The sequence below is a fragment of the Diceros bicornis genome, chromosome 27, assembly GCF_020826845.1.
Source record: "Diceros bicornis minor isolate mBicDic1 chromosome 27, mDicBic1.mat.cur, whole genome shotgun sequence".
Lineage (NCBI taxonomy): Eukaryota > Metazoa > Chordata > Mammalia > Perissodactyla > Rhinocerotidae > Diceros > Diceros bicornis.
The window spans coordinates 34,093,374-34,105,999 of NC_080766.1; the positions used below are offsets into that span (position 1 = coordinate 34,093,374).

Below are 12,626 nucleotides of genomic sequence, written 5' to 3' on the forward strand. Positions count from 1 at the left end.
TGTTATTTCTTTACCCAATGCTTTTGATTTCTAAGCACTTTTATTTAAGAAAATTTGAATTATATATATACACATACACACACAAATACCTACAAGATAAAATACTTCTTTGCTGTGACAGCTGAGCATACTTTACAACTCTTAACACTATTCTGTATGTAATACAAAATGCCCTTATCTGAATAAACATGCATTAAAAAAACAGATTTCATATATTTGAGAAAAGAGGATTTGTAAATCAGGAAAAACAGCTAAGGAGGAAGCATCAGTGGTCAGCTCAGTAGATATTGTCTACATTTGTTTTCTACCTTTATGAAACTAGAACCTGCTAATAATCCTAGGTAAATTGTTTAATAGTTTTGCCCTGATGCCATTAGTCACAATGCCATGAGATAATTAATACTAAGTTAGCCTCAATTTCCCATTCCCAAGGTGAGATAATTGATATTAAGTTAGCCTCAATTTCCTATTTGCAAGAAACAATGACATTGAGTTTTCTACTCAGTTTATAATTAGGTTGTAGGGAGCTAGAATTCTCATTCAAGTTATTTGAGGTTTTTAAAAAGTTTCAGTTATGTCCATACCTGAATATAATCAAAATAGTAAAAACAAAATGATTTAAAACCTTAATCCTACTGCTTAGCACATGTAGTAAAAGTTAAATGTAAAAGGTTAATGTTTATAAACATTTGAATTTTTAAAAATTCCTTTCTTTTAACTTCCAAAATGAACTTTAAAGTCAAAGGTTTAAGAATCTTCAATTTCCTTGCTAGAAGGGCTTTTTTCCTCATAGTTTCCTTTTAGGCTTACTTTGGTGTTCAGGACCTCCAATTATAAATGTAGTCACTCATTTTCACATGCCGTAAAGATGATTTCCCCAGCATTGCTGTTTGACTAAGTTGGTCCAGAGTCTTAGGGTGCAACCCACAGTTAGCAAGCTCCTCATGAACAGTTTCCTGTGGAAATTTGTATACAAGTTAGTAAAAAGCACATCAGTCTTGAAACACTCCAAGTTTTTAATAATTACAAAGGGAACTTGGACAAATAAGTGCCGTGTTCATGTTTATAAGGCAAGGGCAATTAATGATTATCAATAGAAGTTGACCCTAAGAATTTCTGCATAGTGACAGCATCCAAAAATACTAATTTTTGTTATTTTGGTAAGTCTAGTAAACTGATATGAGAGGCAATTTTAAAGGTCTTAATTATAACCTCTAAATAAAAACCTAAATATGTCCAAAATTAAAGGCAAATATGGTTAAATACATACCCATAGTTATTTATAATAAAATAGACACTATTAAGTTCTTGATCTGAGAGAACAATGAAAATAACTTGCCTTTTTGTTTGGGAAGTTCTTTAGTCACTGTTGAGTACAACAGCCTGAATTCATAAAATTCACCTTACAAAAACAACATATATATATAGACATTATCCCTTCCTCTTAGTAACTATAATTGATCAAATTAAGTAGTACAGTTTAATAACTTGAAACATGAGTTTGGCTCATCATAAATCACATTTTCTCCATCTAGTTTGAGGAAACTAGCTACAACTAAATGTATTTATAGCTGTCTACTTACCTTATCCTGTACTTTCTTTCCTGGCAGCCAGATATTAAATACAGCAGTTGGCTCATGTGTATACAGTCCTGCAGAAAACGACCCACTCTGTGAAGATTTGAGTAGCATAGTCACAGAATGTAGAGAATGAGGCATGATAGGACCTGTAATCTCCAAACTAAATTGATCTTTGTATCCAGAAAGAGCTTGTGTTTTCACATTTACACTTCGTGCCTTCAAAAAAATTTAAAGAAAATTATGGTCACCATCTCGCAAGCTTTTGTCCCTAGTTAAAAATGTGTTCAATAGCTTTTCATTTGGATTTTCCTCCCTTTAATAGTTATGGAACAAAAGTATCAGACATCAAAAGAATGTATATATATGAGTAAAAATGTTCAGTAAATTCTGTCTCCAGCATCCTCTTCTCCACATTATGAGATTATCAGTGTAAGTATATTCTAGAGAATATAATTTTTTCCTATGGGATTAGTATCCTTTTATGATTTAGTAATACACTTTCAATGCAGAATACTGGGAAAACAAAAAATATTCTACTGTTAACATGCAGTATATATTTTGTATTTACACATGATTTTTTAACAATATGGATATACAGTTATTTTTTTTACTTATCCATGATTCAGTTTTTGAGATCTATAATTTAACATAACATTCTTGGCTATGTTCTTTCATTGGTTAAGAAATGAGACAAAATGAGATTAAGCAACTTTCCCTATGGCAAAAAAGGAAATTAACATCAAATTGATTTTTTTGCCAATTACACTTATTTAATAAAATTTTTTTCATAGAATTCAAATAAAACATTTCCTATAATTCATATATTTTCATATAATCCTTTGATATAACTTTATATCAGAATTTTACTGGGAGGAAAGCAAAAACAAAATACGTACCATGTAAAAACGCTAGGAATTATTAAAAAATCAAGAATTTATCATATCAAAAGAGGAAAAGTACTCAAAAAGCTAGGTTATGAGAATTAGTGTAGAATTTCTTTTTTTTTAAATTACCTTAAGCATTTGCATTGTGGCACCTCGGAAAGCTATAGGGGATAAGAGGGTTGGTGGAAGTCCTGCCTGTGGACCTGAGGTAGCAATTAAACTCTTACAGTTAATCAAAAAATTTAGCAATGTAAAGGTGTTCATTCCTTTCACCAACACAACAGACTCAGGTCTGTGGTCCATTTGTACTTCATGTTTCTCTTTACGCCTGAAGATGACAATCAAGGAAATTGCAAAAGGCAATACCATAGTAACGGGAAAAGCAGGTATCTTTATTCTGAATCACCTGGGACCCTTTTATCCCCATTCCAAACGGGAATTGTTCTTGCTACCCTTCTTCACTACAATCATAAGGCACCTGTTCAAATCAAAATGATTTCTCTTTGACCATCTGAATTTGCTAGAAATTGACACCTAAAAAAACTAATTTCTTTTCTAGTCAAAAATATGTTCTGTTCCCCCATAAACTTAACCAAAATGGAATAATTTCACTTAAAAAAAAAAAGTTTAATAATTGTTCATGGTTTATTGGTACTTAGGGGTTTGTTATTTAACGTCATAATGGGGAATTAGTTTTAATATGATCTTAAGATCATTTAAGATTATAGTCAAATAAAATTGCCAGTCAGTATTACATTGCTCACTAACTTAATTCAATGAAAACCAATTCTAGTGAACAGCAACTGAAAGGATACAGCTTGATGGAGAGTATATCTGGTTTTTTAATTTTATCTTGCACACCCATCTCTTCTAGCCAGGAGAAACTTTCTTCTTCATCCTCATCACTGACTGCTTGCTCCCTAGGAAATGGCTATAGTTAGAGTTCTCACTTCATAAAGCCGTTTTCTCTACAAAACTATTGCACTGAGTTAAGTTACAGGACGATGTAAAAGGTTATTTTAATCACATACTCCTCATGTCCCAAGGTTGTTGCAGATGCTTTCTTCTCATGGCCATTTTCTTTTATTAAAGGCAGAGAAAATTCAATACCTACATGAGAAAACAAAAATGTAACTGAGTTTTCTCTAATATAATCTAAAAGAATTTAAAATGACTGCCCTACTTTTGGAGAGTATGAAATTTGAAAATGTGAATTTTTACACTTGAATTATTAAAGCGGTAGCTTTCAAGCTTTCTTGACAGTAGCCCACAACACAGACACACCCCTCCTGGAAACAAAAAGTTCAGGAAACAATACATACACTTACTACATGTGGTACTCTTTCATAAAGTATATTCTACATGATTTCATTTTTTTTTAAAAGTGCTGATTGAGCCCACTAAATAGATTCCATGATCCACTAAGGGGTTGACCCAGTTTGATAATTATGTTATTAAAAGGGGGTAATTCGTATTATCAAGGAATTTATAGCGGGGTATATTCAGATTTGGATTGGAAATTTCCAGCCCAATATATGTTTAGAGATCAGAGAAGGGAACAACATTAACTCAAAGCTATGTATAAGGGACACCTTAAATAATTGTTGGAAAAAATCAGAAATAAAACATTTCTTAAAATAACATAGGTAAAACTGGTAAAAGACAATTCAACTGTTAAAAGAATTCAAATTTTAGCTTTTAAGTAAATTGTTTATTATATAGTGTGTTATTCTAATTTTAAACCTATTGTTTTACCTTCATTTTTCATAGCTTCTCTTAAACCTCTAGTTGTAGGAGATATGAGAGCTGTGATTACATCATTTCCTGCTAATCCTGCTGCACGGAACAGGACAGTAAACTGATAGGTACAAACATAAAAATAGGGGCAAAGTTTTGTCTTCAGCAGATTATATAGAGAAGTGAAGCTCACAGACCTATGAAGCAAAAAAATTTTCTTTAGGTATTATTAAACATTTAACTCAAAATCTAAAATTTAATTTTGTATAATTCAGCTTGATACTCAACATGATTTAAAACACAACATAAATACTACAGATAATGGTTTGAATTTTTGCCATTTCATACAACTTGGCTTTTAAAGGCTAAAATTGGTCACAGGACTTGTTGATGACTACTAAATACTTTAATAAGTAGTAGTTACCACTTAAACATTAACAACTTTTTCTTTAAGCAAAATTTAATTGATAACTGGTTGCTTTCTCTGAGCTTCTGCTGATGAGAAAGGAAGCAGCCATTGATAAGGAGTAACATTAAAGAATTATGTCTCTATATATTTATCAAACACTTAAATACATCCCACAATTGCATAAAGAGTGAATAAGAGCTAAAGAAGTAAACAATTTATTATATTTTTTGGTGAGGCAGATTCGTCCTGAGTTAACATCTGTTGCCAATTTTCCTTTTTTTCTTTGCTTGAGGAAGATTGTCCCTGAGCTAACATCTGTACCAATCTTCCTCTATTTTGTATGTGCGTTGCTGCTTCAGCATGGCTGATGAGTGGTGTAGGTCTGTGCCTGGGATCCGAACCCATGACCCCAGGCCATCCAGGCTGTGGAAGTGGAGTGCGCTGGACTTACCCACTACGCCACAGGGCGGGCCCCAAAATGTAAACAATTTAAATGTTGGTTTTTAAGAGTTCAGATAAAATAATTCAGAAGGACACAGAAATCCTTCTACGTCTATACGTTTCCACATCATAAATAAAAACGAGAATACTGCTAAAATGAAAATTCACTAGTGTGTTGCACAAGTTTTTACTAATCTTACCAGTCACTCATTAAAATGTGTTGTAGGGTTTCATCATTTGACCAAGGGCTTGCCTTTCCAGCCATTTTTCTATCAGCTCCAATACGAGGGAACAGTGGTAGCCAAGGAAAGGCAGGGTGGAGCCAATAGATAAGGCTCTGTTGAAAGGCACAACGGAGCTCAGTGGAGAGTTTGGGATCCTAAAATCCAGAGATGATATTGGACCGTTGTTACCCATTAGAAGCACAAAATTTCATTAAAAAGACACTGAATATACTAAACACACTTATTCTCAGAATCTTTACTGCTTCCTGTAGGAAAGTGTTAATAACTGTTAATAGGGGCTAAAATGTAGTTTATTCCTGTTTGAAAAAACCTTTCTTGACAGCAATTACAGTCTGTTAAACCATACATCAGAAGAAACACTTAAACATAGATGGAAACATTCTCCTGTCTCTACTATCCTGCAGAACAATGGCTATCTTTTTCTGTGTGTGTGTGTGTGTGTGTGTGTGTGTGTGTGTGTAGGTAACACTATGTTCAACCCCCCTCCCCTCACAATCCTGTTTCAAAAGCAGCCAGTAAAAATTGATATTGTGAATCACAAATCATCCTGATCTATTTATTGAAGAAAAAGATGTACCAGGGCCTCTTTTAAGAAATTCCTTTTAACCTAGTTTGAATTGATGAGCTGCTTGAAAGTAATACAATTACATTTCTCTAAAACCATTCTAGAACTCATTAACTCTACTAAATTTACAATAGACCATCACCCAGGCAGCAAGAATTAGTGCATTTAAAAAAGTGGAGTATACATTACGTGAGAAAATCAGTAAAATAACCAAACTGCCTTTGCAATCCTACTCCTCAATTGCTTTTCGTTTCTTTTCCTTATATTTTCTTTCTCAAAAGGCCTTAGAAAAGAATGGTTTAGTTCAAACAATTTCTGCCCGAAACACTAATTCTCAGGACAGGTTTCTAAATTTAATGGGCAGTTACTGAATCTGACTAAAAAACTGTACGAAAGCGCCATTTGGGAAATGCAGAATTTTCCAAGACTTTGTGTCTTTAAATGTCAGAAGAAAAACGCAATGGAAGGAACTATCTCTCATACTTTGCAGAGAAGTATATTTTACACTTAATTTGTTACTTTCAAACATAGCTATTTTCTTTCAGAATTACCTGTATACTTTGAGGCAAAGTAACTTCTGTTGCCCTACAATGCTGGACGACACCTTGAGCTTCTTCCTGTGCTTTCAAGTGATCTGCCCAGGTGAAGGGTTGAGACGAGGTGAAAAGGAGTCGAGTTTTAATACTCCAGTCCACGGGTAACTCAGTACTATCTGAGGATGGAATATCAGATTCGGAGAATGATATGTGCGGAGCCTTTTAGAAAACACAGAACACAAAAATTAGTAGAGTACCAAGAAAAAAAACTTCAAATCTAACATACTCATAACTAAAAGGCCAAAATTTTATGAACTGTATAATAAATAACATTGATAATATACTACACACTGTGAAAAAGGCTGGAAAGAGCTACATTAAACTGTTAACAGTAGTCATCCCTGCGAAGTGGGGATTTGGTGGTGGTGGTGGTGGTGGAGGGGCAGATTTCACATTTTAGTTTATAGTTCTACGTAGTTTAGTTAAAAGGGGCATGTACTATTTTCATGATCATAATTAAAAACAGTAAAACCTACTATTGATATTGCTATCAAAGCAGAAATCTTCCAAGTATTTTAAAAATCTTTTAAGCCCCTCTGGAACCAGAGCTAAGCCGCTCCTGCAGGCAACTTAGGTGAGGCTCTTAGAGGCTATATTTAAGAAGCATTTCCTGACCTCAAAGATTTCCTCCCAAAGTGTTTTGCTGTCCTTTCAAGTCAATATTCTCCACATTACAATGATTCTTTTAGGTGACATCACAAAAAAATAAAGGAAGGGGGAATTACTTTCAATAGACCCTGTGAAGGTCATTTATTTACAAGGAGGGGGTCTGCAGAAACTCTTCTAGCCGGCTCCCAGGAGGACACACTAACTAGCACAACAGAAGTCCCTGCGGAATGGAATCAAGAGGGTGAGTGCAGTGGTGGTGTCAGCAAGGTTCAGTGACAGGCCACCACCTGTGAGGTAATCTGAGGATCCGGTTTGAAGATTCAGTGAAGGACTCAGTTCAAAAGGCAGCTGAGCCTGGAGGGGCTTGGCTCTGAGTGGTGAGCCCGAGTTGGCACCCCCTACACAAGAACAGTGTTAAAAACCGTTGGAGACAGAAGGAAAACCCACCTCTGGGTTACTTTAGGGCGGCTGCCATTATAAACATCATCACCACAGCATCCCAAGCACTTTCCCGGGGCTGCGGCCATCTTTCCAACCTGGCAGAGGGGATCACTCCCTCAAGGCTGTCTGTGCAACTGTTTTCCAAGCAAAATGCTTCTGAGAAGTACGAATTCATATTGTAAGAATATACATTCTAATGACATTTCAAAAGTATTACCTGAAGTAATTCAGTATCTGCTGTTCTTTCAGGAAACTTCTCTTCCGGCAGCAAATCATTTTCTTGATTAGCATCTAAAAACTGAGGTTAAAACAACGGTGCTTTTCACTGGTCAGCGACGCTGGAGCTCGCTCTCAGCGTGCACACAGCCTCGGCGGGCGCGCACGGCTCCCAGGAACGCGAGCGCGGGAAGCACACGCGCCCAGGCGCGTATCAGCGCCTCACTTCAGTTCTGTCGTCTCAACTTTACTATCACAATCGGGGGGACAAAAGCCCGGCGATTTGCGCATCCAATAACTGACGTAGAAACCTCAAATCGAAAGATCCAAAAGGCTCGAGGTAAGACAAACGCTGCTCAGTCCCGACCCCCTGAGCCCTCGACACGCCTCCACCCCAGAGGAGCTCGGGGCGCGGGAGCAGGGGCGCTCGATCAGCAGGGACAGAGCGCCTCGTAAGCTTCCCTCCAGCACGGCCTTCCAGGAGGAGGTGTTCTAGGGTTTTCCGAGCGATCTGGCCCTGAGCTCTGACCCCACAGAGGGCTGCGGCATGGACTCCTGCGGCCGGGCTCCGGCTGGGTGGGGGACGCGCGAGCCGGCCGCCCGCGCAGCGCACTTCCCAAGCCCGACCGTTCGGAGCGGCCCTCCCGGCGCCGGGCACCGGAGGCCACGGCGGCTTCCACTCTCCGCGCCCGTTTCCCCTGAAGGAAACCAATCGCCACCCCTCCCTCACAGCACGGAGCCCCGGAGCCCCCAGGCGAGCACCGACACACTCACCGGGCCCGGCGCCTCCTCCTGGCCGCGGGGTGGCCCGTCGGGGGGCTCGGCGGCGGCCCGTGGCCGGTTGTCCAGGCGGGCGAAGGGGTTCCTCGGGGCTGCGGCCGGGCCGCCGCCTCTGCCCGCCGCCGGGAAGGGGCGGAGGAGCAACCCGGCCGCCAGGGCGGCGCGGCGGGGCGCCGGCTCGGGCCGCTCCCCGGGCAGGGGAGGGGCCCTCAGGCTCCGAGCTCTCTTCCGCCGCAGCCGCAACGTCTCGGGCGGCTTTTTGAAGCTGGGCGAGTAACCGGGCACCGACAGAGCCATGACGCGCGGCGCAGTAGGACGCGCCGCCAGGCCGCCCCGCCAGCGCTTCCCGCGCGCACCGGCTCCGCCCCCGCCCCCAGGGGCCGCGCCGCGCGTGCGCCGTAGTCCGCTCTCGAGGCCCCGCCCCGGCTGCGTCCCTCCGAGGCCGCCTCCGCCGCCCCGCCCCCTGTGCGCGAGACAGCGCCCTGGCGCTCCTGCCGGGTTGTCCGCCGGAGTTGGGTCGCCGGAGTTGGGTCGCCGGGTACCAAGCGCCTGGGAAGCAGGGGGTCCAGGGCACCGGTCTGCAGTCCCCTGTTGAACACCGAAATAGCTGACCGCGATTTAAATCCGCATTAGGGGTGCGATGAGCCCGGGCACGCTGCCTGGATGGAAAGGAAATGTCACACTTGAGCTGCTGCTTCGAAAAGCTGACAGACGACAGTGGCGACGTCCAGAGCTGGCGAGAGGGGCCTGGCTCTCCTCCCCCTTCCCGCAAATCGAGAACCCTGGCAGGAAATCAGCACGCTGGCTATGCAAGGGCAGCCCCCGTCCCCCCTCCCGGCATCGCCACTGCAGCCCTCCACGCACACGGTGCGGCCCCACGGGCGAGTTTCTGTGATGCTCCTGTTGGATCCTCGGGGAACCCTGGAGTGAATGAATACTTGGAAAAATTTAAGTGTCTATGGGCTCGATCCATTGAGGCTTGAAAATATACTCAAATGATTAAATTATGACAGCAAAGACTTGTTAAGGAAGGAATGTGTTGAGAATGGAGTTGATACAAAAGTAATAACGTTATTTTGACACAGTAAACGACTCAGCTTTATCAACAGTAGCGTAGCTTCTGCTGAAAGCAGTTTCTTCATGGAAACAATGTTATAACAGAGACAAATACATAGAAACAATAACTAAAAAGGCCCTTAGAATATTCCCTTCACATATTAATAACAACTGTCTTGACCGTTCGTACAATAACTTTTTAAATACTTCAAATAACTCTGAGCATCTTGTCTCAGCAGAAAAACATGTTTAAAAATGGAACAACTTGCTTTTATCTTCCTTGACTTTTCTGTACAATTTCCAAGGAAACTCTGGCCTCACATACTGGAATGGGTTCATCCAAGTGAGGTTTGCGAAATAAAATTAAAATTGAACAACTTGCTTTTTTCTTCCTTGATTTTTCTGAACAACTTCCATGGAAACTTTCGCCTCATATAGTGGAATGGGTTCATCCAACTGAGGCCTGAGGAAGAATGAAATCATTAGAAATGTCAAGTCAAGGTAAAGATGAGTGGAGCACATAGGACAGTAGTTGACAATTGCTGTAGTTCAATTCTATTACTTTAATTTAAACAGACTTGTCCATTAATATTTCCACTGTTAAAAGTGGTTAAGTGTTGACGGGGAAAAAATATGTAGTTTATCCACTCCCTCTTTTTTGATAAAGAAATCCAACTTTAAAAAAGTTGTACTTTTCCCTCTTCTTAAGCTATGGGTTATTTCAAGTTGTTTTAGGAGGGGTGAGGTACCGACATGGAACAGCATAAGGCAAACTCATGAGCCACTTCTATCTTGGGGAGCACTTACTGGTGTATCACAAAACACACTTTGAGATATATTAAAGAGCAGATATTTATCTAAACAAAACAATAAAATATGGAGGAAATACATGTATTATGAAAGCTGAAACAAAAATGGAAATGCCTATCTCCTTGAGAACAGAAAAATAAACAAGAACAATGATTTGATTACTTAGCATACCTAAAAACACCAGTTGATAACTTCTCCATCACATCTTTTAAGATACGTAGCTGGAAAGATGGTTAAGGTGGCAACATAAATGAGAGAGGATTAAATAAAACCATTTGATAAGCAGAAGAGGCTAGGCAGGTCATCTATTTTTTTCAAAATTTAAGTTACAGAAATTCTGTAAGCTCTCAAGTTTACCTCTAAAATGGGAAATAGGGAACTGATTTGAGAGAGGTGGTGACAAAATAGAGCCTTCACGTCTAAAGACAAGTGATAAAAGAAACAAGCCTAGGGGCCAGCCTGGTGGCATAGTGGTTAAGTTCCTATGTTCTGCTTCAGTGGTCCGGGGTCTGCGGGTTCAGATCCCGGGCACACACCTATGCACGGCTGCACGGCTCATCAAGCCTTGCTGTGGCAGCATCCCACATAGAAAATAGAGGAGGATGGGCATGGATGTTAGCTCAGGACCAATCTTCCTCACTAGAAAAAAAAAAAAAAGAAACAAGCCTAATGCCTGTCCTAAGTAATGACCAGTGTCATCCTAAATGGACGGTAATGGAATGGTGTCAGGTTTTCATTTTAGCACTATGTATGCTATTTTTAGTTAAAAACAATTTTAGCACTTACTTTAGGTTCACATTTATTTACTAATCTGGCTGATAGGCTCAAATTTGTGTGCAGGGAAGTGAATAAACTGTGTGTGTATGTGATATATGTCACTAAGAGAATCAAAAGACTGTAAAATTAAGAAAAAATCTAGTCATTTAATTGAAATTACAATATTAGGATTGAGAGTCTATGTAATTGCTAGCAATGGAGAATGACTTACAGCATATATCACACAATCGGAAAGAGCTCTCTATGTTAAATCACAAGCAGCAACTGGCTTGTGTGTGAACCGATTGAGGGGGTTTTGCGTAAGTGAGGACTAAAGTCTGAGTCAGGACTTTAGAAAATGTAAATTAGAAAAGATGAACATAAGCCATTTTGAAAATTTTTTAAAAAGAACTTAAGGAATACTGATTCACTTATACTATGCAAATTCTCTTTCTACTTCTGTAGAAAAGCATATGTAAATTGCCAACAGCATATGTAAATATATATGTATAAAACGTATATTTCTTATTTTTGAAAATGTAACATCACTTCATATAAACACGTCATGTTTCAACATGGTCTATGGATCTGTTAGATAGGTTAAAATCATGTTCTCATGGGGTCTGGGTGGGGAGTTGAGAGAATTAAGTAACAAAGGCAAAGCAGCCAGCCTACATGTAAGATTCAAAACATGCTAACTAATGTTACTTTTAATACATGGTGTTCTCTGGGCCGGCCCGGTGGTGCAGCGGTTAAGTGCGTGCACTCCGCTTTGGCAGCCTGAGGGTTCCCAGGCCTGGATCCCAGGCTGGCACTGATACACCGCTAGTCAGGCCATGCTGTGGTGGCGTCCCATACAAAGTAGAGGAAGATGGGCACGGATGTTAGCCCAGGACCAATCTTCCTCAGCAAAAAAGAGGAGGATTGGCATCGGATGTTAGCTCAGGGCTGATCTTCCTCATAAAAAAAAAATATACTTGGTGTTCTCTATTGTTAACATCCTTTGGTATTCTTGATAATTACAATGTTATTGGACATTTAAGTTGCTTAAAATTGAAATTTAAAGAGTTATTTCACAAAGTTAAAAATTAAATTTATTTTTCAAATTTAATAGAAAACTATTTAATCAGAAATACTTTAAACTCATACATTCACTATATTAAGGGGATGTTCTGGTTTTGAAATGTACTCTTTAAAACTCAACGTATGCAGTATACTAATTAAATACTACTATTTGAAGGCTCCAAATTAAGTCTGTCATTGCTCCTAGAGGAGGCTGGCCTTTATACATATCACACATATATAACTATACACATTTAACAGAAGTAAAGTATGATATTTTTTTTTTAATTTTTTTTTTTGTGTGTGTGAGGAAGATCAGCCCTGAGCTAACATCCATGCTAATCCTCCTCTTTTTGCTGAGGAAGACCGGCTCTGAGCTAACATATATTGCCAATCCTCCTCCACAACCCCCCCACCCCCCGCAGCCCCAAAGCCCCAG

General features: G+C 39.7%; 2 protein-coding genes across 2 annotated transcripts in view; both read right to left on the reverse strand.

Annotated features, from left to right (window-relative positions):
• Positions 1-10: 10 nt before the first annotated feature.
• DONSON (DNA replication fork stabilization factor DONSON) lies at positions 11-8,841 on the reverse strand. Its single transcript, XM_058523044.1, has 10 exons — positions 8,498-8,841; positions 7,725-7,805; positions 6,413-6,616; positions 5,252-5,430; positions 4,220-4,398; positions 3,496-3,574; positions 3,280-3,384; positions 2,594-2,792; positions 1,584-1,796; positions 11-956 (listed from the first exon to the last, which is right to left on the reverse strand). The coding sequence occupies exons 1-10, from the start codon at positions 8,798-8,800 to the stop codon at positions 819-821; spliced, it is 1,680 nt and encodes a 559-aa protein (XP_058379027.1). The 5' UTR covers positions 8,801-8,841; the 3' UTR covers positions 11-818.
• Positions 8,842-9,027: 186 nt separating this feature from the next.
• The window catches only part of CRYZL1 (crystallin zeta like 1), a 32,735-nt gene continuing 29,136 nt past the window's right edge, over positions 9,028-12,626 (reverse strand). Inside the window, exons 12-13 of the mRNA XM_058523045.1 lie at positions 10,541-10,586; positions 9,028-10,022 (exon numbers count right to left, since the gene is read on the reverse strand). Coding sequence (XP_058379028.1) covers positions 9,923-10,022; positions 10,541-10,586 — 146 coding nt within the window. The 3' untranslated portion in view covers positions 9,028-9,922. The remainder of the gene's footprint in view (positions 10,023-10,540; positions 10,587-12,626) is intronic.